The sequence below is a fragment of the Orcinus orca genome, chromosome 1, assembly GCF_937001465.1.
Source record: "Orcinus orca chromosome 1, mOrcOrc1.1, whole genome shotgun sequence".
Classification (NCBI taxonomy): Eukaryota; Metazoa; Chordata; class Mammalia; order Artiodactyla; family Delphinidae; genus Orcinus; species Orcinus orca.
The window spans coordinates 48,295,882-48,321,351 of NC_064559.1; the positions used below are offsets into that span (position 1 = coordinate 48,295,882).

The window sequence follows — 25,470 nt, forward strand, 5'->3', positions numbered from 1 at the left end:
TGATTTCCATTTGCATGGAATATCTTTTTCCATCCCCTCACTTTCAGTCTGTATGTGTCCCTAGGTCTGAAGTGGGTCTCTTGTACACAGCATATATATGCATCTTGTTTTTGTATCCATTCAGCCAGTCTGTGTCTTTTGGTTGAGGCATTTAAACCATTTACATTCAAGGTTATTATTGATATGTATGTTCCTGTTACCATTTTCTTAATTGTTTTGGGTTTGTTTTTGTGGATCTTTGTCTTCTCTTGTGTTTCCTGCCTAGAGAAGTTTCTTTAGCATTTGTTGTAATGCTGGTTTGGTCGTGCTGAATTCTCTTAGCTTTTGTCTGTCTGAAAAGCTTTTGACTTCTCCATTGAATCTGAATGAGATCCTTGCTGGGTAATCTGGGTTGTAGGTTTTTCTCTTTCATCACTTTAAGTATATCCTGCCACTCCCTTCTGTCCTGCAGAGTTTCCACTGAAAAATTAGCTGATAACATTATGGAGATTCCTTTGTATGTTATTTTTTGTTTTTTCCCTTGCTGCTTTTAATATTTTTTTCTTTGCATTTAATTTTTGTTAGCTTGATTAATATGTGTCTTGGTGTGTTTTTCCTAGGGTTTATCCTCTGTGGGACTCTCTGTGCTTCCTGGACTTGGGTGGCTATTTCCTTTCCCATGTTAGGGAAATTTTCCACTGTAATCTCTTCAAATATTTTCTCAGTCCCTTTTTTTTCTCGTGTTTCTCTGGGACCCCTATAATTTGAATCTTGGTGCATTTAGTATTGTCCCAGAGGTCTCTGAGATTGTCTTCAATTCTTTTCATTCTTTTTCTTTATTCCGCTCCTTGGCAGATATTTCCACCATTTTGTCTTCCAACCCACTTATTCATTCATCTGCCTCAGTTATTCTGTTATTGATTCTTTCGAGTGTATTTTTCATTTCAGTTATTGTGTTGTTCATCTCTGTTTGTTTTTTCTTTAGTTCTTCTAGATCTTCTAGAAATGTTAAACATTTCTAGTACCTCCATTTCCGTACCTCCATTGTATTTCTGAGTTTCTGGATCATCTTTACTATCATTACTCTGAATTCTTTTTCAGGTAGATTGCCTATTTCCTCTTCATTTATTTGGTCTTGTAGGTTTTTACCTTGCTCCTTCATCTGTGACATAGTTTTTTTGCCATCTCATTTTTTTCCTTTTTTTTATGAGTGGGATTGTGTTCCTGTCTTACTGGTTGTTTGGCCTCAGTCTTCCAACACTGTAGTTTGTAGGCTGTTGGGTAGAGCTGGGTCTTGGTACTGAGAAGAGGACCTCCAGGAGACCTCACTCTGAACAATATTCTCTGGGGTCTGAGGTTCTCTGTTAGTCCAGTGGTTCGGACTTGGAGCTCCCATCTCAGGAACTTCAGCCTGACCCCTGGCTCATGAACCAAGATCCTGCAAGCTGGGCATGGCAGCAAAAAAACAAAAAAAGGTGAACAATAACAAAGTAAAAAATAAAATTAGACTAGGAAAGTAACCACTATGTTAGAAAAAATATAAAAATAAAAGTATAGATGAAACGACAACCAGAAGGTAAAACAGAACCACAATAGTAAAAAGGAGGAGGAGAAAAAAGGTGGAAAAGGCCTTGGCTGTGGAGGGCGGGGCCTAAGCAGTGGCGAGGTTTCGGCACTGGGTGGGGCCTATGCTTAGTAGCCACAGGGCTGGAAAAGGCAGGGGTGGGGTGGGGTAGGGATTAGGCTCAACAGAACAGAAGGGGCCCAGGCGTGCCTCCCACCTCTGCTCTGGGGGGGGGAGGCACCCCACCTGGCAGCCCAGCAGGCTTCCTGGGCTCTAGTGGGCAGGACAAATGCCCTCCATTCCTCTCCTGCTCCTCCTGTCCTGGAGGGTTCCTCCCACCTGCCTCTCCTGATCTCTCCCAGCCTCTAAGCCCCCAGGACCAACCCAGCCTGGAGGGGACCTCTGAGGGCATAGGACCCAGCCAGAGAGAGCCAGGCAGACTTCCCTGGCCGATTGGGCAGTGGAAATGCTGGGCCCCCTCCCCCCTGATCCAAGCCCCCGAGGGTCCCTCGAGGCATGGGAAGCCCTCCCCCATCTCAGCCACCCCTCAGGGGCGCTGGTCCTGTCCGGACTCCACTTCTCTTCCACCCTCAGTCCCCCCCATGTCCTACCGGTTTGCTTGGGGGTTCTTCCCACCTCCTTGGGTGTTGGGATCTCCCACTAGTGTCCGGCAGGCACCCTAGTTGTGGGGAGACACGAACTCTGCGTCTTCCCACACCACCGTCTTGACTCCTCCAAGATTAAGTCCCTCCAGTTTCTTACTTGCCTGACATTCCATTCAAATTAGAGGATACGAAGGCAACAAGTGACTTGCAGAATATAAAACCTAGCGCTATTGGTACAGGCATAAAGGTATGGCCTGAAATACTGATGACATGGCATTGCATTGACACATCCAACTGCAAAGCCCCAGAGGCAAAGCAAACAGAATGTCTGGAGAGAGGAGGAAATCCATGGTCCCTGAACATTCTCTGGGAGGTTTTGATGGGTCCTCTTCTTCCTTTATCCCTCATCACCTGGCCCAAAACTTCCTGCCAGGAATGGTTGTCTCCTTTAAGGCAGGATTTTTCACCATCTTCACTATCCCTCTGTGAGTTTTTCTTCAAGCTCAGAGCATGTCACTCCCCATGTTCAATAGCCTTCAATGATTCCCTATTATGTATACTTTTCATCTTTATGGTTATTGTCAATGTATGTCTATTGTTCTCAAACTTTAGAGAGCAAAAGAATCACCTGGGGAAACTAATTTTAAAAGTAGACTAAGTCCCAGTCCCAGAGATTTCGACTCAGTAACTCTGGACGAGGACCTAAAAATCTGCATTTTAATAGCCTCTCCCTGGTAATTCCAACGCAAGTGGTCCATAGGATGCGTGTTGACCAAACAGCGGCATAAAAGTCACACTCCTTGCCTGGCTTTCAGGACCCTTTGAAGTTTGATTCCCACTTGCCTAGCCAACAGTACCCCTCCCTCACCCTCACCCCACCCCTACCAGGCCCCCTACAGCCTAACCCTAGTGGTTAAGGCTAAACCAGTTGATAAGCATACTTTATACTGTGCAATTTCTGAATATTTGCTGGAACTCCTCACACTCCTTAGAAAGACAAAATTACCTCTCTTGTCCCTTTTCCCACGTGCCCTAGTATCTCACAGAGTTGTTCAAACTATAGGTTGCCACGCATTACTGGGGTGCGACCAGCTTTTTATTGAAATTTGTAATTACTAGAATAGAATGTACTAGAAAATATTGTAACATGTGTTTCAGTTAATTATACATAAACATACATATGTATGTATTGTGCCAGGATATAAAATGTATTTCTTACTGTGGGTTGTAGTAAAACACCACCAACAACAACAGCAACATTGAAAGCCACAGCTATAGCATTCACCCAATTTGCCTCTCATTAGAGCTTTCTGTTTCTCCATTATTATGAACCTTTGGAGGATAATAAATAAAGCCACTCTTATCCCTCTAGGATCCATCATGGTATTTTGTGCTCAATAAATGTTAACTGAATTGATTTGACTGCATGATCACAATCATGACTCTTCTGTGTTTAACTATTTCAGATCAGGAATCCTTTTTTAGGGTGTAGGGTTGGGGCTATCCCTTTCAAAAATTGCTTCTTTGTGAGACAGAGAGCTTTGGAGCATTGCCAGGGGAAGTGCCCCCTCATCTTGGCCAGAGGGAAAGGATAACATTTTCTAAGGCAATGAGGTTGCTTGGTGCAACCTATTTCCCTTGGAAATTCTGGAGTGTGGTCTGAGGAATGGAGTGGGTGGCTCTCCTGACAGACATGGCCCAGTGGAAGGAAACCCTAAGGGAAGGTGGCTACATGAGCTTCTAGGTATGAGCATTTGTTGAACAAGCATTACTCAATAGACAAGCCACTGTGCTGAGTGCTTAAGAGCGCAAGAAGTCTTTGGCATGGGTGACAGACTGAACTACTTGTGGATTGCTTTTCTTAAGCCTGTACAGTGTGTCAAGTGGCAACAGAACAAGCCAAGGTTGTTTGAATGTAAATCGTCTTACACTCTCCTTGCTTCTCCCGTGCATGTTAACTGCACATCTCCTTTAGCTGTGCATTTGGGACCTCTTCTCTACAGCAAAGTCCCTGGCTTTGAAGAATTCAGTACAGAAGAGGAGTAAAGACACAAACTTTCAGAAACAATTTCCAGATCATATCCCTTGAACAGGATGCACAGGGAGCTAGTAGGTCAGTAAGTCCAGCAAAGGGGGATGTTGCCAGGGTAGGCATGCTGGATGAGGGGTGGAGCTGAGCTTCAAATGAAAAGCTTGGGTAAGTGGAGAGTAAAGAGAGGACACTTTTTCTAAGATAGGGAGACGAAGGAAGGTCTGGCTTATTGCAGCAGAGGGTATGTGACAGCCAAAGCCCATATGGAAATGATCTTAAGGAAGACTGGGGTATAAAGGGCAAAGGGAAGAGAGGAGGGGCTATAGAATTTATTCAGATATCCAAAAGGTTTTGCTACAAGGCCTTCAATTTATTCTTGACCTCAGAATAGGATTTGGAAACTAGTGAAGTAATATCACTCTTTTAAAAAGCAAAGATGACACACGTTATAATGTTAGAAACTGACAATACTGAATGCTGGTGAGGATGTGGAGCAACAGGAACGCTCATTCACTGCTGGCAGGAATGCAAAATTGTACACCCACTTTGGAAGATAGTTAGACAGTTTCTTACAAAATTAAACATACTTTTACTGCATGTTCCAGCAATCACACTCCTTGATACTTACCTGAGTTGAAAATTTATGTCCACTCAAAAACCTGCACATGAATGTTATATCAGCTTTATTCATAATCAGTGAAAACTGGAAGCAACCAAGATGACCCTCCATTCGTGAATGAATAAACAAACTGTGGTACGTCCAGACAATGGACTATGATTCAGCAATAAAAAGAAATGAGTTATCAGGCCAGGAAAGGACATGGAGGAACCTTAACTATGAATTGTTAAGTGAAAGAAGCCAGTCTGAAGAGGCTACATAGTGTGTGATTCCAACTATTTGGCATTTTGAGAAAGACAAAACTATAGAGAGAGTAAAAAGATCAGTGGTTACCAGCGGTTGGAAGGAGGGAGAGAGATGAATAGGTAGAGAGCACAGTGGATTTTGAGCGTGGAGAAACTATTCTCTATGAAACCAATGTGGACACATATCATTATGTATTTGTCAAAGCCCGCAGAACCATACAACACAAAGAGTGAATCTCAATGTAAACTATGTCCTATAGTTAATAATAATGCGTCAATACGGGCCTATCAAATGTAACAATTATACCCCACTAATGCAAGATAGTAATAACAGGGGAAATGAGGTGTGGGGGGGGAGGTCGGAAGATGGGGGGACTGAATACATAGAACTCTATGTACTATCTGCTTAATTATTCTGTAAATCTAAAACTGTACTAAAAAACTAAAGTTTATTAATTACTTTTTAAAAAAAACTTTAAGAGATTTCACATCGAAAGAAAAAAAAGAGGCAAATGTGGTGAGAATTAAAATTTTTAAGAGAGCAAGCAGGGTGATCCTGGAAGCTTGCTTGTAAACTATACAGCCAGTTTTGCTACCCAAGCCCCTGTTCCCTTACAGAATCCCTCACCTACACAGTAAATCCACACCACCTTCCCTCAGCTGTGGTAGCTCCGGACCTGTTGGATTTGTACAACGAACCGCCTTAGAAGAAAGACAGAACCAAAATCTTCATCACTTCTTAGTTTGCTAAATTGTCTCATGAAAATGAAATTGGGCTTGTCTGGTAAATTTGAAAAAGCAACATCATGACTCTTTTTCAGCAGAAAAAAAAGGCTTTTCTCTGGCCGAACTTTTCTCAACCAACTGTAATGTTGGTTTTCTGGTCTGATTGTTAATTCTCCCTAATTATGTAGAAGGCCCTTTAAATTTGCTTTGGTGATTTTCCTCTTCTGAGTAACTCCATGAGGCAGTCAGCCCACCTTTCATATCATAAGAAGGCTTCTTCTTTTTTCTTTTTAAAAAATGGCTCCTTCACTTCGGAATAATTTCTGCTTGTGATCATAATGGTTAATTCCAATCAGTTGCTCTCTTGGCTTTGAGTGAGTTGCTTGTTTTAAATCTCTCTGAGCTAGTCCAGCACTGGACCTTTAAACCTGGATTAATCCCCTTGACTTCTAGATCCTTTTGCTTTGGGGGCTGAAATCTGGTTCCATAACCTCTCGAATCACCAATGTTTGCTTTGAAAGTCCGCACTTTCTATTTAAATGGCAAGAAAGATGGGAAATGAGCCTTACAGAGCTGAACGTATTGATTTCAATGATCACCTCTAATCCACACCTTTCCTCTTTAATAATGTGAGGTTTTCTTCTCTTAATTAGAAAGAGCCAGAGATTATCTACACAAAACTGGAAGGTTTATTGTCATTGGTGGGATTGTGTCTCCTGTCCATGACTCCTATGGAAAACAGGTGGGTTCCTCCTTTGCCCCTCTCCTCCCTAACCCCCCTTCCTGACCCGATGGTTCCTGTGATGTAAAACTGCTCCACTGCCATCTACGATTCCTGGAAACGCAAAACACCCATTAGCAGGTGTCCTGCTTCCCATCTCTGGACCACAGTCAGACCTGAGTGAATGGGGGTTGGGCAGCAGCTGGGAGGAACAGCTGCCGGGGACCAGGCCCGGTCAGAACTCATCCATGCCATGTGACTCGGCACGGATGCCAAACTGGGGGCTGGTTATGGGCTGGGCAATCTTTCCTGGGATTTTAGGAGAAAAAGGCCTATGCCTCCTATAATCGGATTTAAAATTCATTTCCCTGCCCCTCCCTCCCTGTCACACATCCCAGAAAATCTAGAAGCCCTCCCAGACCTCAACCTCCTCCCCCAGATACAACTTGGTGGGCTCTGGGGAAGTGACCCAGCCAGATGGACCCGGGAAACAAGGCAACACTCACCACGTTACGTCTCCTCTCTGTGCTGGGTACACACTGGCTTCTTCATCAGTGGAGGCTCACCTCTGACCCTGATGGGGGAGGAGAGTATACTGCACACACCCTCCATTCTTTCCCTCCCACCCACCCTGCCACTCTACGCTTGTGTGTAGCAGGGGGACATGTGGAGGGGTCACACCTTCATTCTCTGTCAGCACTGAAAAATGCTGCACTTTTATAATGGGCTGGCTTGGGATGGAGTCTTAGGGAGTCTGTGGGGAGCAGAGTGAGCCTCCCAACAACTGCTCTGTTGCTTCCCAGGGCCTTGTGTCGAGCCGGCACCGTCTCATCATGTGTCAGCTGGCCGTCCAGAATTCCGACTGGATCAGGTAGGGCTGGCCTGATGATGCCAGAGGTGGGTGGCCCAGGGACACCCTGGGAATGGGTGGAGAAAAGGAAGAGTCCCCACAGGAGTGGGGAGGCCAGGGGAGAGATTAACTGCATGCAGGCGATAATAACGTAAGCATTCTGGGGTGGCCTGATGACTTTATTTTTTAACCAATTTATACAGCTTGGGGAACTAAAGAGGGAGCTTTTGGTGCTTCATCTGCTCTGGCACGTTTGGATTCAGGAGTATGCTCAGAGCTTCCACAAACATCATTGGGATTGGGGTGAGGCAGGGCCTCTCCACTTCCTCCGTACTCACTTCCATGAGCTGTCACTACCTTTCAGGGAAGGTCCCCCGGCTTTGGCTATTTTCCATTCCTGTTCAGGCTTCCTAGGGTCCCACGATGACAGTGGGACAGAGGTGTGGGGCGGGGTGGGGGTGGGGGCAGGTCCAAGCGCTCACGGCCTTTCCCTCAGACGGTCCCTGCACAGTTCTAAGATGGCAGACACCATTATCCACTGTGCTTGCAGTGTAATTAAAGCAAACCTCCACTAATTATGCTAATTATGCCCCCCAGAGCTCCTACAGTTATAATTTGCATGAGAAGATGACGTTTTTAAAAAAAATAACAATACACCATTTGTATTGTGTTCCCCCCCACCCCCAGCCCGTGGAAAAATAAGCAGCACCTAGAGGTTTCCGGGAAAGGAGAGAAATGAAGGGCCGCTGACCTCAGAACAAGGGATGCAGAGAGTTAGCGGAGAAGAGATGGGGTGGGTGGAAATGGGAGCAGTGAAGGAAAGCAACAATAACAATTAAATAGTGATCCGTGCCATTTGTGCGCAGTGATTTGTGTGAGCAGTGCATGCCCTTTACAGACTTTCTCATCCCCTCCCTCCCCCCCGAGACAGAGGTGAGGTTGGGAGACAGCTCAGGAGAAGTCAAGGAGTTTGAGAGGGAACAGCACATCTGTGGTCAAGTCAGGGTAGAAACGGAGCCTCTTAGCACGGCACCTCATGATCTCCGGGGAAAATGGGGTCCAGTGGGGGAAATACTGAACAGGAGACTGTTACTGCTTGTATGTGATTAGAAGATTCTGAAATAACTCCCTCATTCATTCAACAAATATTCACTGAGCACTTACTGCCTGCCCTGCACTGCTCCAGGCCCTGGGAAAATCAGAATTCCGCGAATTGAGGTCACCAGAGAGGCTTGGAGATAGCTCTAGAGATGGGGCATGGGTGCGCAGAGTCCCTGGACATGGGGGAGGCTGTTTAGCCAGGTCAGGTGTCTGCCCATCTCAGGGGGGAGGGTGGTCAGGGATCTGGGGGCTCAGGGCAAGCTGGGTCGCTAAGTGTTTTCAGTTCACGAGACCTCATCTCTGGGAACCTTAGGTGTGCTGTGAGGTGGGGCTAGGGAGGGAATGCTCAACTGCTAAGGACGTGTTTGAGGAACGTCCCAATTTAGCAGCTCATTAAGCTGGTAATTAAGTCCGAGTGCTGCATCCGTCAGGGGCTGGGTCCCTGCTCACTTCACATCCCGTGTGCAGCAGGGGTTGGCCAGTCTGCGGGGCTGTACGTTCCGGTCTGGCTGCCGTGCCCACCTCCAAGCCCACAGGGCACCCCGCTGCACAGGGAGTCAGACATGGGCAGATTCCCCAGTTCAGGTAACTGCAGTGGCCACTTGATGAGGGCCTGGCTCATTTCATTCTTATCACAGTCCTATAAGGTCCAGAGGAGAATTCCCATTTTGCAGGTAAGAATAAGAGCAAGACACTATACTAAGCACTTCGCATAGAAAACTCATTGACCCCTTCTAATAACCCTGCAAGAGAGTTATTATTGTTATTCCCATTTTACAGATGGGAAAGTGAGCACCAAAAAATCACATAACTTTCCCAAAGCCCCACAGTTGGGAAGGTCTGGTGCTGATATTAAACCTGGCCAGACCAGTACCAGCAACTGTTCATGTAAGCCTGTGTCAAACTCCTCTCATTTTACAGTGGGGAAACTGAGGCTCAGGAAGGTGTTTCAAGCCCATGTTTTACCTGATTCGAGGTCTAAGTACTTGGTATGACCAGGTCTGCTAAGCTTTTTGAGCCATGTCATTGGAAGGAACCAATAAGCAAAGAGTGTGAGAATGGAAACCAAGGGAAACATCTTTCCTATTGTCAGGGTGGACCCGTGGGAGTGCTATCAGGACACCTGGCAGACAACCTGCAGCGTCCTCGAACACCATCGGGACCTCATGAAGGTAAGCTGGGCCAGGCTTAGGGTTGGGTGGACCACGGAAGCCAGGGAGGCCAGGGAAAGGATGCTGCTGGCCTACTGACCTGTTGTTTCCTGCTTCTCCACCAGCGGTGGGGGAGACCAGGCTCTGAGCAGCACCACGGAGGGCAGTGAATTAGGGACCCAGAGCAGTGCCAGAGGCTGCTTCCTGCCTTGTCCCCCTCCTCGATATGACTTGGGACAGTTTTCATCTTCTGGCAGTAAGTTCAAGGTGGGATTCAGGAGACCACAGCTGGAAAGCTTCAGAAAGTGAGGAGAGAAGGAGAAACGAGCAAAGAAAGGAGGAGAGAAGGGCACTGGGCGAAGTTACAAGCAGCCAGGTCCTCCTGCCACACCCCCTGGGGACCCATTGGTCCTCTTACCCCAGCGTAGTTTGCCGCTACTGCCGTACTTCATACCCGCAGGCGTCGTACTGTCATGCACACTCATTCCTCCTCACAGGAGTCCACGGGCAGACAGTGTTCTCATCTCTGGTTTATTTTTCGTTTTTTTTGCGGTACACGGGCCTCTCACTGTTGTGGCCTCTCCCGTTGCGGAGCACAGGCTCCGGACGCGCAGGCTCAGAGGCCATGGCTCACGGGCCCAGCCACTCCGCGGCACGTGGGATCTTCCCAGACCGGGGCACGAACCCGCGTCTCCCGCATCGGCAGGCAGACTCCCAACCACTGCGCCACCAGGGAAGCCCTCATCTCTGTTTTATTTGTGGGTAAAAGGGAGCACAGAGAGGTGAACCAGGGTATCTGAGGACACACAGTGACTGCCTAGCCCACACAGATGGCTGCCTAGGGCTTGTGGCCGTGTGCAGTGACAAGGAGCTGGTTGCTAGGTAAGCACAGGTTCCTCGCCAGCCAGCAGCACCAGTCAGCGTGTGCAGAAAGCGCCCTTCACAGATCGATAGCAACCCATCGACTCCCACCGTGCAGGGGTGAAAAGCGGTGCCGTCAATAGCAAGAAGCCTGACCCACCAAGACGAGCCGCAATCCATCCTCCTTGCCTCCGCTGACCCTGATGCACAGCCCTCCCCAGCCCCAAACAAGGATCAGAAGGGTATCATCCTGACACAGGGGCCGCCGCCATCGCATCTGTGTTTGCTGTCAGAGGGGCCTTTCAGAATCTTCTCCTTGGGGAGCTGCCAGCAGCCCCAATGCCCCCGCTCTCCACCTGCTGTGCACAGTGCTTTGTTTGAACAGATGTGGAATTCTGGGGCTGCAGACCATCCGGGGAGTCAAGAGCAAGAGAAGTGGAGAGGACTAGCTGGCTGTTGCTTCATCTAATAAGCTTTTCCCCCATGGAATTGAAGAAAACCCATCTCCTTGCTTTCTGCTTTCAGAACCCTTCACACACATTCCGAGTCTTCCCTGGTCCCTTTGGAAGGACTCTGATGTAGGGTGGCCCTCGCTTGCTCCTCTGGGCTTGTCTCAACAACAGCAGTAATAAAAGACATCCCATCTTACTGTATAAGGATGTATCCGTCAGGAGACGCTAAGATTCGCAGACATCCTTTAAATCTCAGTGGCTTCACACTGGGGGCCTGTGCACCTTCTCTTCACCCAGGAGCCTCAGGCTGCATGACGGAAGGGAGGAATCAGGGGCCCTGCAGGCATGCCTGAGCCCTGGCTCTACCGGCCAGAAAGCCTGGCTGCTGTTTTGCTGTCTAAATGTCTGGGCTTCCTGAGCCGTCCCTCTGTTACTCAGGCCCGGAAGCATGAGCCTGGGCCCGAGATGCTTGGCCAACGACCCACAGCTGTTGCAGTGATGCTCACAGGCCGGCAAAGAATGCCAGTCCCGATGGCCTCCCGCCTTGGAGTGGGAGCTTGGAGCTGCTTGTTAACTCCCAGTCTCCCCGGTCCCAGCGTCAGGCCGGTGTTCCTGGCATGGAGAGTGGACCTGTTGGAGAGAGAGACACGGGGCTTCATAGGTGATGCAAGGCTTTGAGAATGTGGGAGCCTGTGGAGGGCAGAGCGGGGCAGGTGGCCAGCACTTTTCTTCTCCAGCATAGAGCAAGTCGAATGGGACAAATGATGCATGCGGCAAGAAGAAGAAAATCCTCAGCTACCAGACCGGTTATCTAATGAGAATGTGGCGTGTTCTTTTCTGGATGTGAAATCATAATAAAAAGGAGGCAGACTGTCCCTTCCACTCCACCAGCCGCAGCCGGACAGAGAATCCCACAAAGCAGGCTGAGAAGATGCTGTGGTCCCCAATCTCAGCCGGCTCCCAGCTGTGGCTGCTTGCTGTCGTGACCATCTCCTGTCAGGAACATCGCAGAAGTGACAGGTCACCCCACAAGACAAACGCCTGCCCTTCCAGGGCTTGGAAGGACTCACGTTCTGCTCTGCCTGCACGGTGGTGTGTGGAAGATGCCTTTGGAGGGTCACCCCAGTCCTGGGACTTGGTGTCCTCTGGCAGCTGGACTCAATAATCCAGAAAGGATGGTGGGCCAGGGATTGAGGGGAAGCTGGCTTTCAGGGAAGGGACCTTGAATAAGCAACAGCCCTACGAAGCTAAACAGATTGAAAATTCACGCTTTGTTTCTCTGTTGCCCAATAGTTCCACTCCCCGCGGGCAAGGGGGGTTGCTTCTGGGTCAGCTGTGAAGAATGCTGCGTTATCAGCTCTGTGTTTTCTGTAGCACTAGAGAGGAGCAGCAGGCCAGATAACACAGGACAATGGATAATACACATAGAATTTCCGATTGGCTCTGGAATGTGTATTCACCCTCTGAGCAGGCGCAAGAGTTCCCAGAACGCTGCCCTCTTCCTGCAGCACAAACACACCCTGCTCCGCCTGGCACTGCTCCCCAGCTTGGCCCTGTCATTCGCGTCTCTGGCCTGGAGAGGCGGCAGGTGGTGATAGCGCCTGGTGTTTGCACGACCTTTCCCAAGCTTGCACAGCCCTTTTGCAGACATGACCTCATTTGAGCCCCATGAAGCAGGCAGGGAGGGCAGGCATGCATGTTCCACAGAAGGTCACAGCATGTACAAAGTTCCTGCCAGGAGCCAGATGCTCTAAAGGCGCTCTGTGTATGCTCGCTCGTGTAGTCCTGCTGCAGCCCAGAAGGGTGGCTCTTTGGCCTCTCTATGTTAGGCTCTTGAGCTGAGGTTCCAGAGCAGGTAACTATCTAAGGTCTCACAGCCAGAAGGGGGCAGAGCTCAAACTTGACCCCAGGTCTGTGAAACAACACATCCCACGCGTTTCTCACCTCCTGCTAGCCTAGTGTGGTCACAGGGTGTGGCTGGATCTAGAACCCACCTCCAGTCCTCTTTCTCAGTTCCAGGACACCTCACCATGATGCACAAGCAGATGAGCGTTTGGAGATAACTGGGAAAGGCTTTCATAAGTCTCCTGGGCTAACGACACTGACTCTGCCCTTCTTCCTTCCCCCAGCGGGTGACTGGCTGCATCCTCTCCAATGTCAACACACCCTCCATGACGCCTGTGATTGGACAGCCCCAAAATGAGACCTCCCAGCCCATTTACCAGAACAGCAATGTGCCCTCCAAGCCCACTGCAGGTAGGGGAACATTGGTGTAGAGCAGTGGCTCTCAAACTTCAGAATCGCCTGGAGGGCTCGTTAAAAATCCAGATCGCTATGCGCTGCCCCAGAATTTGATTCAGTGGGTCTGGAAGAAGGAAGAGAATTTGCATTTTTAAAAAGTCAATGCTGATGCTCTGGTCCAGGGACCATACTTTGAGAATTCTTAATGTAGGACATCAGAGAGAAATAGTCACAATAATAGAGACAGGAGCAGAGACAGAGAGAGACAGGGGTGATGGTGTGCATTTTAATATAAATATGATTGCCTTAAGTGGGAATTAAAGACAAAAGGCAGCATTTTTCTCTGCCTTTTCTAAGGAGGTTGAGGATCTTGCCAAGGTCACACAGTAAGGAAGTAGCAGGGCCAGTAGTCAAACCCAGACAGTCTGCAGCCAGAGTCCCACACTCTTAGCCATCCCTTCACTGACAAAGAGCAGGGGTCCCCCAACATTTACCCAGCACCTAGTACTGTATGCTTGCACGGTGCTCAGTGCTTTACACGTGTTCTCATTTAATGCGGTAATTCTGTGATATAGATATTATATTCCCATTTACAAAGAGAAAACTGAGCTTCAGAGAAGGTGAGTGATTTGCCTAAGGTCACACAGCTCAAAAGTGGAAGAGCCAGAATTCATATTCAGGACTGTCTGATTCCAAGGTCCATGTTCTTCCTAATATTTTCTTCCAGGCCAATTGCAAGAGACAGATCCTGGTATTACTTTTCAAGCCTAGAGACCATAATCTATTTGGTTATCAGTCTATCATAAATAGGGTAATTCACAAGGATGAGCCAGAATTTCATAGTTTGCACATAGCTACGTCTGGGGGCTCAGAAAACTTCTCTGGATTAGAGCTCAGAAAGATCACTGAAAACCAGATCCTTCTCAGCCAAAGTAGGATGTCTGATTATTCTAAACACCATCTGAAAGGGAAGGAAGGCCTTTGCCCAGCACAAATTACTCCAAATGAGTTCTTCGCCACAGGCTGAATCTCTGTGGATTTGGGTGTTACTGTTTAGTGCTGGGGGTGGCTGAGGAAATGCACATGATATTAAAAAACGAAAAATGCAAACAGGGCACAGGCCCTCTAAATGTAGACTGTGATCCAATTTATGTTACGTAGACATATCTGCATTAATACACATAATAAAAATGGAAGAAAATAAAAAATATATGCATACTTTAGTGGTGGTTATCTCTAGCAGTGGAATTATGGGTGCTTTCTATTTTCCTTTTTATATATATTCCCCTTCCATATTTTCCAATTTTTCAACAGTGTAATAAACACGACCAGAAAATAGATTCCCATCTAGGGCTCAGAATGCTTGTGCCTTGGACTGGGAATGAGAAGAGGGAATTTGGGCTGTCATATTTCTGTTCTTTCTTTCCACCCTCCTACTGCCTCCATGACCCAACCCCTGCCCCTCCAGTGCAGCCCCACTGTTTACAGTGGCCCAAATGTGGGACTGACGCGAGTGTGAGTTGTGAGTGGTTCTCTCTGTCTGTCCCTGTCTGTCTTGCTCTCTCTCCCATAGCCAAGATCCTGGGAAAGGTGGGAGAAAGCCTAAGCCGGATCTGCTGTGTCCGCCCACCGGTGGAGCGCTTCACCTTTGTGGGTAAGGGAGCAAGGACCTTCTTTACCAATCCCGCCTCTTTTCTTTCCCTCCTCCCTTTGTTCATTCACCAGACAAGCCCCAGCACCTGCTGTAGGATGAGCATCTATAGAGCAAGAATTGGGAGAGAAGAGAGGATGTTACCAGGCCTGCAGGGCCAAGGTGTGATGGGAGCCCAGAGGCGTGATCATCCTGGCTCAGGGATCCTGGAGACCTTTTCCACTCCTCTCCTCTCCTTGGGCTGTTCTGGTCCTTCCCTCTAGAGAAGGTGTCCATCCGCCTGAGAGTTCTCAGAGGCCCAGCATCCTCCCTCAGGTCCTCCCAGCTCTGGCAGTGTCAGCACTCCTGCTGAGAGGCTAAGAACACACAAGCCCTTTCCTTAATTTTCTCCATTTTTTTGCTGCTCCCCTAAGGACTCAGCATAGATAAGAATAGCTGTCTCTGGGGCTCTTTCTCCTACAAACCCCAAATTCGGCTCTGCAGAGGAGCTGAAGGTCTAGCCCCCATTCCTTTGACTCTTTGGGGCTGACTTCTGCCATTTCTCAGATTTCCAATTTCCAACCTGGAATAGGAACTAAGAGAGATGGTTGAGGAGGCAGGGGGCCAGGATGGCATCTCCACGGTGCTCTGCACGCCGTGTGCCCCGTGTGGGCGTGCACACTCAGAGCACATGGTAAAGCCTCTGTCCTTCACTTCTTTCCCGGGCTCTCCATTCTGCCACGTGAAAAATCTCAGCGTACTCAATTTTGCTTGTTCTTTGAACCAGAACACTGAACGGGAGAGGGCCGCCTCCGTGTGACACTACAGGCTGTCACCCTAGGTTCAAGGAAGTTGCTCTTGTGGCCAGCCTCCCCTAAATACAGAAGGAAACAAAAGGCACTCAGCATGAGCACGTGTGTGTCCGTCATTGGCAACCCAGCCAGGCTGTCCAATACTGAAAGTCCCAGAACAGTGAATCCTGCCTCTGGAGCCTGAGGAGATGCTCCCTCTCCTTTTTAAGCTGGACGGTGCTCTCCATTTGTGCTACTCAGATGTCCCTACTCCCACCCAATCACCCCATCCCGGGTTCTCCCTCTGCGGAGTCTCTTGTACAGAACGCGCATCAGGTACCCGGAAGTTGGTTCCCTGATGCTTCTGCATTTCCTCTTTCCTCCCTAGATGAGAATGCCAATCTGGGCACAGTGATGCGGTACGAGGAGATTGGTGAGTGGGGCTGGGCAAGTGGGAACATTTGGAGCCACCGGCCTCCACCACGGGCAAAGTGGGGGAGGGGAGAGCCTTGCAAACCCTGGGTGGTGTTTGCAGCAGGGTCTGCTCTTAGAGGGATAATTGATTGTTCCCAAGCTAAGATCATATTCTTAGTTATCTCTCCTTTAACATCTCCATACTAGATTCAGGCAGGTTCCCAGGAGGTAGGATGGGACCAGTTGGCAATTTTCCCTTCAGAGCCTCTTCTCCCTCATTCAGAAGTCATGGAAGTTGAGTTCATTGCCAGCCAGAGAGACTCTTCTCTTGCCCAGAGCACTGTGCCTGCGGCAGAAGAGCTCCCCTACCTTCCTCAGCAGAGGATTCCGGCGTTTGGAGGATGAGGAGAGATGGGGCAGAAAGCCACACCTGTGACCTCCCCCGCAGCCTTGAGTAGAGACTAAGGCCCCGACTGTGTGTGAGGGCAGTGAAGGCCCCGGGCCAGAGCAGGTGGAGGGTGGTTACACGGAGCTGTCAGGATGGGAAGGAGCTAACCCCCCATAGAAGTGAGCTGAGTCCTGGGCAACCCTAGGAAACAAACCAGGAAACAGATCTTTCCAAGGTTCCAGAATAAGTTAGAGACACAAGTATCTGAAGCCGGGTAAAGGGCAGAGAGCAAGAGTGGAGCTGGAGCTGATGCAGCTACCAGGTGACAAGGAGGGTCAGTGACAGTTGGAATGCTTGAAATTCTAGGGTGAGGGGCAGCCTGGTGTCCAGCTGACACGCTTAATCTTCCACTCGAGCTGCAGAGATGCTCCAGGCACCCCCTCCTAGAGGTGGAGGTTTGGGGCTGCATCTGGGCACTGGGTTCTCCCAGGAGGCCCAGCAGATGTGATGTCATTTCAAGGAACTTCTCTGGGGCCTGTCCCCTGATCCCAGGCAGTGGTGCACCTGAGTTGGTTCGTATTTATTCGCTAGGGCCATTTGTAAAATTTTCAGGGATCTTACCAACCAGTGGTTAAACGCAGTCTGTACTAAAAATTAAATTACATTAAGCAACAGTTAAATACATTGTATTCAAAACAAGTATTAAGTACTCAAAACTCCTCACTTCCCAGTTCTTTTATCAAGTTTTAATAGGCTTTATTTACCAGCACATGGCTGTCTGAGGACCACAGGAAAGGGCGCCTGCCTTTCTGGATGCTTCCCAAAGCCAGCAGGAAGAAGCATGCAACCCCAGGTTCCACAGCCCCAAACACCCAAAAGCCCTGCACTCCCCCTTCCCTGCGGTTCCACACCTGGCCAGGAACTACCTTCCCGGGGAGGAAGTCTTCTCGACCAGCCCAGCCGAGCTCAGAGCAGTCTTCAGACTTTCAGCTCTATTCCAATGTATATTTTCCTCCGACACCTTGTTCCAGGAAGAATGCATTGTGGCCCAGCTTCAGCTGGGATCTCTGTACCTTGCCAGCACCCAGGGCCCGTGTATCAGGCTGTCCCGCCCTGGGGAGTTCCCCCTCCTACCGAGAGGCGATGCAATGGGTGTTTGTTTACCCGGCCACGCTCCTAGCTCCTAGCACTCCACCTTTACCATCTCACTGCAGCCTTGCGAGGCGCAGGGCTAGTCTTAGCCCCATCTTACTCCTCTTTCAGAGAAAGGAAAGCTGAGTGGCCACAGCAGTCTGGATGGATTTGTGGCCTCGTGTGGTACAGGTGGCAGCTGCCTCAGTGCGCAGTGGGGAGTGGAAGGGGCTGCAGGGCCTGGGGCTTTGCATAACCCGGATTCCCGGGAGGAGAGTGTGGCAGGAGAGTGCTGATTCTGGCCCGCTGGATCCTGAACTGGGGAAGAAAGTTGGACCCAGAGGAGGTCCCAGGAAGGGAGCTTGCCTGGCCTCTAGACCACTGTGCTGTGAGGCCCTCTGGCTCACATGTCCCCTTTTTGAAATCCCCTTGCACGCTTCACGAGAAGGGAGAAGCCATTTCTCCTAGCTCAGTTAGCACCTATGGCTCCATTTCCACTTTCTTAACAAGCTGACTGCTCCCGGGGCCTGCCCCAGACCCAAGGCTTAGGGGCTGAAAACACGCACCTTAGTCTCAGATGATAAACCTGAGAAACCACTGCTGCCCTCCAGCGGCCACACGTGGGATCCCAAGCCCTGCCAGGGCCTCTGGCCTGTGACACATCCATCTGTTCCAGTGCTGCAAGCAAAGGTGGAAACCCCGCGCTTTAACTTGATCTGCTCTGGCTTTAAAAATAATCCTACATTATTTTCAAGTGAGAAAGTGAGTCTCTGGCTTGGGAATAGAAAAGAGATTCATTTCCATGGCTGTAGAGCAGGGTTTCTCAACCATGGCACTGTTGACACTGGGGACCAGATGATCCTGTGTCATGCGGGCTGCTGTGTGCTGTGGAGACAGTTGAGTGGCATTCCTGCCCTCTAAGCACAGTGGCACACCCCTCTCTCCGGTCTTGACAACCAGAAAAGTCTCCAGACATCGCCAAATTCTGGAGACAAAATCGCCCCCAGTTGAGAATCACTGATGTAGAAGAAGCTGGGGACCAGCACGTCGTGCGGAGACCGCCAGCTAACTGAACTCTTAGGCCCACGGTTACAGAGCTTCAGCCTTTCAACAGAGAGCTGACCTGGAATTCTGGGTGGCTCCAAGCTGGAGACAGGGAACAACGGGATCCCAGAACGAGCCCAGTTTGGATCCTCTCAGCCATCCGAAGGCTGGTGGCCTAACACAGAGGGAGGCACCATTGACCAGGGCCTCCATGCTGCAAGAGACAAGGCCATGATCGCCATCCCGGACTGCCATCCCAGAGCGCCCAGAAGGCTCTTAGACAGCCTGCCCACATGGCCTCTGCGGTCAGCCTGTCTGTTGTTCACTCATTCAACACATCCTGAGCACCTACTGTGCACAGGTCGCTCTGCCAGGCCCTGGAGATATAAAGATCAACTAAGGTCCCTGCACATAAACAGACCATGAGATTACAGTGTGACGTGGAGGAGAGGGGAGAGGGGAGGCTGCAGGAATATTTAAGAGTTAAGACCCCAGGGCTCCATGGGGCTCCCTGAGTATGAGCTGCACTGACCTGGGACCGTGAGATGCTCTCACTGTCTGTCGCCAGCCCAGCAGCCTTCCCCTCAGCCTGCAGCCAGGGCGAGCTCAGCACCTGAAAGTTCTCGTCAGGTCCCTGAGCTAGCTACAGGGTCTGAGGCGGGCAGAGCTGCCGCCCAACTCTCGGCCTCAGGGTCCAGGGTGGCAGCGTTCTCTGGAAGGCTCAGAGCGGGGCAGTCTCACTGTTTCAGGCAAGATACCCACAGCCACAGCCTTTTGATGGAAAGGCCTGGGATGCCAGGGAACCAGACGCACCACCTGAATCCCAGCCCAGGTGGAAGTCTCTCCCCACGTGGTTCTGAGAATCCCAGGATTCTTTTTCCCCCTGTTGCTCAGTGTTCATGCCCCGGTCAGTTTGCTGCCTGTTTTAAATGACAGTGGCCTCACTGGGGTAATTCAGAGTGAGCTTAATGAGGGAAGAAAAACAAATGACAAGCAAGAAGTAAGCCTGGGAGTCAGGAAAGTGGGGGGCAGCCTCACTTCTCAAGCCCTTTGCTGAGGACACTGGCCATGTAAAGAGAGGACGTCCGATGAGCTGAGCTAGCTGATGAATTGAGGGTGCACTCGGTGTCCCCTGCCCCCCATCACATCGGGTGCTTGTGACGAGACAAACCCCAGATAATGCACAGCAGTGGAGGAACCAAACTCCACGGGCACTTCGGTTTGATACGGAGCAAAGGAGAGACCCTTAGACCTTACACTAGGCATGTAACTGGCTCAGTCTCTGTTTGGGTGACCAGCCATCCTGGCTTAGCATGGAAACCCATCCTGGAAACCCCTCAGTACCAGCAAACCAGGACAGTTAGTCTCCCTCTCTGCTGCGTTCGTCTTGCAGGGAATGAGGGTGGTCTGTAAATGAGCCTGGGGGAGGGGTGAGCAGAGGTGCCTGGAAGAACTGGGCTCTGGAGCCCCAAGGATGGGACACTTCTGTGTTCAGCGGGGGGAAGAAGGCTGAGACTTGAATGTTTCCCAGGCCTCCACTCACTCCCTTTTCTAACTTTGTTCCCCCTCCTCAGAGCTGCGGATCTTGCTGCTGTGTGGCAGTGACCTTCTGGAGTCCTTCTGCATCCCAGGGCTCTGGAATGAGGCAGATGTGAGTAGCAAGGTTATGGCCTGTGCACAGCTGGCGTGGGGATGGATGGGGAGGGACCACTCGACTTTGACCTGTAGACTTCCCTCCTCACACAGGAGGGCAATGGACAACCCATTCACATCATGATGGAATAAAATTCTCAAAGCAGCTCTACTCCAGTAAAAATTAGTTTAAAAAATTAAATTAGGGCTTCCCTGGTGGCGCAGTGGTTGAGAGTCCGCCTGTTGATGCAGGGGACGCGGGTTCGTGCCCTGGTCCGGGAAGATCCCACATGCCGCGGAGCGGCTGGGCCCGTGAGCCACGGCCGCTGGCCCTGCGCGTCTGGAGCCTGTGCTCCGCAACGGGAGAGGCCACAACAGTGAGAGGCCCGCGTACCGCAAAAAAAAAAAAAAAAAATTAAATTAAAAAAAGAAAATTCTCACCTACCCCCAGCTTTATCTCGTCCTGTATTTTTATACTCACTCCTCCTCAGGCTTGCTCCTGGAAAGCCCCTGGGAAGAAAAGCAATCTGAGTCATAGAATACCTTCTCCACGTAGTGCTTGGAGGGTGTGTGCTGGTGGGGAAAGATGGGGGAGGGAGGAATTTTTTTTAAAAGACTTTGCCCTTTTGAAATTATTGTGTGTTTTGTTTTCCTTTGATTCTTTTGAAGAGGTGGTAAATACCACCCTAGAATTCCCTTAACAAGAGAAAAGGGGTCAAGAGGGGAGAAGTTAATAGCAAAAGGTCAGTAGGATCCTTCTGGCAATTGACTTGGGATAGAGGGAACTAGGAAGTTAAACTTATACCATTCAGAAGCTCATTGGACATCTTTTGTACCAGATCTGACAGAGATGGTCTTAAACTAGCTAATTCATGAGTTACTCACCCTTCAGACGTACATTCATTTTTGTTCTTTCATTAATTCATTCATCTGATAGCCAGAGCTAATGCTAGCTCCCAAACCCATAGCCCTTTGAAAGTTGGATTCTCAGGGCAGATATTCTAGACCTAGTACTTTTTCATTACTTACTGTGTGACCCCATGCAAATCACTCAACTCCTTTGGGCCTTGGTTGTTTTTCAAAAATCTATAGAATGTTATCTATAGCATTCTGAGATTTTTAAAGAAATAACCAATACAGTCCCTGCCCCCAAGTATCAGGTACCACCTGGTACCAAGTATTACCACCTGGTAAGATGTCTGCATATGAAAATTTTTCATGTACATATATGTCTCTGAAGAGAGAGAGAAATAGAGAACCTTCAGGGTTAAACTCAAGATTCTAGTTCTGCTCCAACACAGCTCATGACAAAATATATTCTGAGCATCAGTTTTTCCCATCTCTAAAATGGGCATCATGATAGTACCCATCTCATAGGGTTTGGGGAGAATTAAGTGAGATTATTCATGTAAAGTGCCCAGCCTAGCACCTGACACACAGTGACATACAACAACTGTTAATAAGTGAATTTACCTAAATAGACACATAGATAAACACATAAATATTCAAGGTGAAGGGCATAGATGCTAACCTGCTGTGGGGTAACCAAGAGGGGAGGCATAGTTTCAGGGAAGCAGATTATACTGTGTAGTCCTTTCCTCTCTACCCCTGCACAATTTCCTGCAGGTGAAATTTGAAACCTCTTTTTGGTTCTGGATTAAGTGGCTTAATTAACTTTTACTTTCCTCTCTACTTTACAAGTTGCTTTTAAAGGAAAAAGTAATGCGGGAGAAATTCTGTACAAGATTTCAGCAAAGCTCTTTCAAGAATCCAGGCAAATCCGGGCAGTTGCCTGAGGCCCCATCCCATGGGGAGGCCCTGGCAGCTGGGGAGCGATTTTAGAGGGATGAAATTGACAGGGGCAGCAGCCTGAAAGGCCACTGCCTGAACAGGAAGTCTCTAGGGCCTCTTTGCTAAGTGTGACTCTCAAGGGCAGACCCCGCTTTCTGGAGCCTGAAATTGACACAACTGGGGGCCCTTGAAGCACGGCCAGTTCCTCTGTGTTCCTCCCAGAGAGAAGGCTGACTGCAGGGCCTCTAATTTCTCTCCGACATGGCTGCTCCTGACGTTGTCAGATCCCACATTCAGAGAACCAGGAAAAAGAGCCCCAGGTCACTCCTCTTCCAGTTGGTCCCTGATGTTGAAATGACGTGTTGGTTACAAGAAAAGAATTGAAAAACTGGTAGCTGTGGATTTAACTGGGGCTGTGGTAGTGGAGATGGAGTGAGACTCTCATCTGTTCAACCATGTTCCCACCTGACGGGTCATCCTGGAGATGGGAGCACCCAGCCTGGCTGCTCCCAGAGGCACAGCAATTCCAAACCAGCAGGGACCCCACATCTGTCCTGTTCAGGGTGCTGAGAATTTCAGTCCACAGCACAGGCAGAAGGGGGACTGGGTGAAGCAGACCCTCAGGGCTCACTCCAGATGGTTTTCTAGAGCCTAGAGCTCTACCTCCCCACCCCCACTCAACCAATTGCTCGGTTCCCTGATTCAACCGACAGTGAATCTGTGGGGTCCTTAGAATCATGACAGCCAAGGTAGAGGCATAAAAAAAAAATCAAAATCAAGGAGCTGTTTCCTTATGTAACAAGTGTGAATTTCAGGCCACAACAGAAGTGTGCCAGAAATATCACAATTTATTTAAATCACATGAAAATTCAACTCCAAATCGCCATCCCACAGGGATGATGGAAAGTTAATCTCATTCATTACTGGCTAGCAGAACCTCAGAGGCTCTCGTGGGCTCTGAACGTGAACATCAGTTCATCAGGGTCGCCGCAGATGTCTTCCCTATTGGGGCCTTCGCGGTGCAGTGAGGTGGATGGCAACCTGCTCCAGGCCCACCTGGGCCGTGCGACTCCTGGCTGAGCCTGGAAGGCCCTGTGCTGGGCCCAACCCACCTATGATCCTGGCGCTATTTTCTTCTGAGGCTTTGCCCTTAGGGTGCTGTCTGGGAGGGAGGAGGGGTGGGCTTCCCAGCTCTCTAACTTCTTTCTAGTGTGGGAAGGGGGCAGCTGAACCTCTTCTTTCTATTCTAAAGCTATCTCCCCTATTTTCTCTCCCCTCATCTGGACATCTAGGGAAATCTCTTCAGTGGTTTAAAGCCATTGACTTCAAAACCTACTATTTTCTGCCCTGAAAAGTCCTCTCATAAAGGGTCTGGTTCTCTGCTAGAAATAGGGTGGGGATTGGGCAAAGGCGTATATAGGGGACATGAAACTAGTTAGTAACTCAGTGAATTATCCCACTGTCCGTATTTGGGGAAAGTTGGAGCTCAGGGTCTAGAAAAGGAAGGTCTTTCTTTCAAGACTGGTACAGGGTGAGCCCTGCTTATTCTAATAGAAAGTTCTAGCCTCTGGAGTTTGCCTGGAAGCGGCCCGTTTCAGGGATCTCTGTTCCTAACCATGAGATTACCAGGGATCAGGTATGTGAGACCCACTTCTGTCCCAGGTTTCATTCATTTATTCAACCCTTTATCAGAACACATTTCTTTTTATCACCTGGTGTCCCAAGTGATACTTGCTGGCCACAGACCTGTGCTCAGTGACCATGAACCTGAAGCCTTGTGATGGGACAGGAGGGTGGGGAAGAGAACCAAGTTTCTTGGAAAAGTCCTAGACCCTTGCTCTGCATTCCAGTCTCTCCAGAATCCTCAGGAACAAACCAAGAGAGAAGCCACTAGTTCAGACAGGTCTGGGAGACATAGAAGCCCCACCATCCTTCTGTAAAGAAAGCTCAGTGGGGACCGTGGAGCAGCAATGCCCCACCCAGGCTGGAAAGCAGCTGGGACAGTCTGTTCTACAGTAGGGCTGCCAAGCCCTCTTTCGGCACAATCACAAACTCTCCGTTGAGTCAGTCTTGCTTTCTTTTGCTTTGGATTCCTGAAACTATGCTCTCCATCCAGAAATCTAATTACACAACTAAAGGAACAACCATCCCCACCCAAACACATCCCTTGGGCATTTCCCAACAGACACAAAAATCCATCAGCCCATAGTGAATTCTGACCTTCTCTGACCAATGACACACCCCTTCCCCTTACATTCTGTGGGGAGAAAATTCCATACATATTCATCATGTTTCTTTCTATGGAATACAAAAGAGTTACTTGTGTGGCCTGGCAGTTGGCATTTTCATTCTTGATTCCTGAGAGAGAGCAAGATCCAGTTTCCTGGACCAGCCTTTGGAGTTTGGGACCCAGTCCCTCTATCCCATCCCATTCTCAGACTTTTTATTAGAACTAGTTTCCCCCAGCAGACCTGATCTTTGCTATGCCGCATCCTGACACCAGCACCAAAGCACATATCCAGGCATGGACCGGGATCTATGGGAAGTCAAGGCCAAAGCCTAAAGGGTCAGCCACGGACAGATTTGTGAAACAGGAAACTCTTATCCTCACTCCCCTCCCCCAGACAAAACCCATCGTCTAGGGAATCTGATGCTGCCAGCTGCTTTGTCCATCATATTATAATGGAAGGCAGTCGGGCAATTAATTCTGATTGAAGCATTCTTTCGTTCAATCAATCTTTCAGCTGGTACTGAGTGCCCAGTATGAATATAAGCACACTGTTTGTCCTTGCAGCACGTGCAATCTAAAAATATCTTACAGTTTTTATTCTATTCGTTCTTTATATTACATGAAATAAAACATATGAAAAGTTTAGAAGAGTTCTTGAACCTAGTAAGCAGTCAATAAATGTTGGCTGTTATTTATTCATTGGTTTTAAAATATTTATTGAGTACCTGCCATGGGCCAGACACCGTTCTAGGGCTGGAGGAACGGAGAACACGGAATAGACAAAGTTCCCCACCATTGTGCACTGTGCTTCCTAATGGGGAGACACAATAAACGCTTTGCTTGTTTCTCCTGGGTTATCTGTTAACCACCGGCACACTCCTGAAAGTGGAATCTCGGTTCCCGTTTATAGGTATGGAAACCAGGGCTCACATGGGTTGTGACTTGTCCAAGGCCACTTAGCTATTAGCAGCAGAGCAGAACTTGGCATACATTCAGATCCCTAATCCAGATAAGACAGATAAGTGGGAAGAACAATGTGTAATTCATAGCAGGCCACAAGGGAGGGGGTAGCGCTTGAGCTGGGCTTTGAATAATGGGCAGGATTGGGTTAAGTGCCTGCAAGAAGAAGGGCTTTTGAGGTTGAGAGAAGGCTGTGAAAGGTCCAGTGGTGGGCATAAGACCTTTTGGGGAGTTGGTTCTGGCTGGTTGAAATAGAAGGTTTATCTTGGTCCTTATCTGGGAGACTTGACTTTTCAGCAAGCAGGCAAAATC

At 49.1% G+C, this 25,470-nt stretch overlaps 1 protein-coding gene across 2 annotated transcripts in view; it reads left to right on the top strand.

Moving 5' to 3' along the window:
* Window positions 1-25,470, top strand: part of NMNAT2 (nicotinamide nucleotide adenylyltransferase 2) — a 153,972-nt gene that overhangs the window by 105,967 nt on the left and 22,535 nt on the right. For both annotated transcript variants that reach the window (XM_049703612.1, XM_004275207.3), the window contains exons 2-8: window positions 6,424-6,512; window positions 7,295-7,362; window positions 9,536-9,614; window positions 13,036-13,162; window positions 14,721-14,801; window positions 15,957-16,001; window positions 20,120-20,196. In XM_049703612.1, coding sequence (XP_049559569.1) covers window positions 6,424-6,512; window positions 7,295-7,362; window positions 9,536-9,614; window positions 13,036-13,162; window positions 14,721-14,801; window positions 15,957-16,001; window positions 20,120-20,196 — 566 coding nt within the window. The remainder of the gene's footprint in view (window positions 1-6,423; window positions 6,513-7,294; window positions 7,363-9,535; window positions 9,615-13,035; window positions 13,163-14,720; window positions 14,802-15,956; window positions 16,002-20,119; window positions 20,197-25,470) is intronic.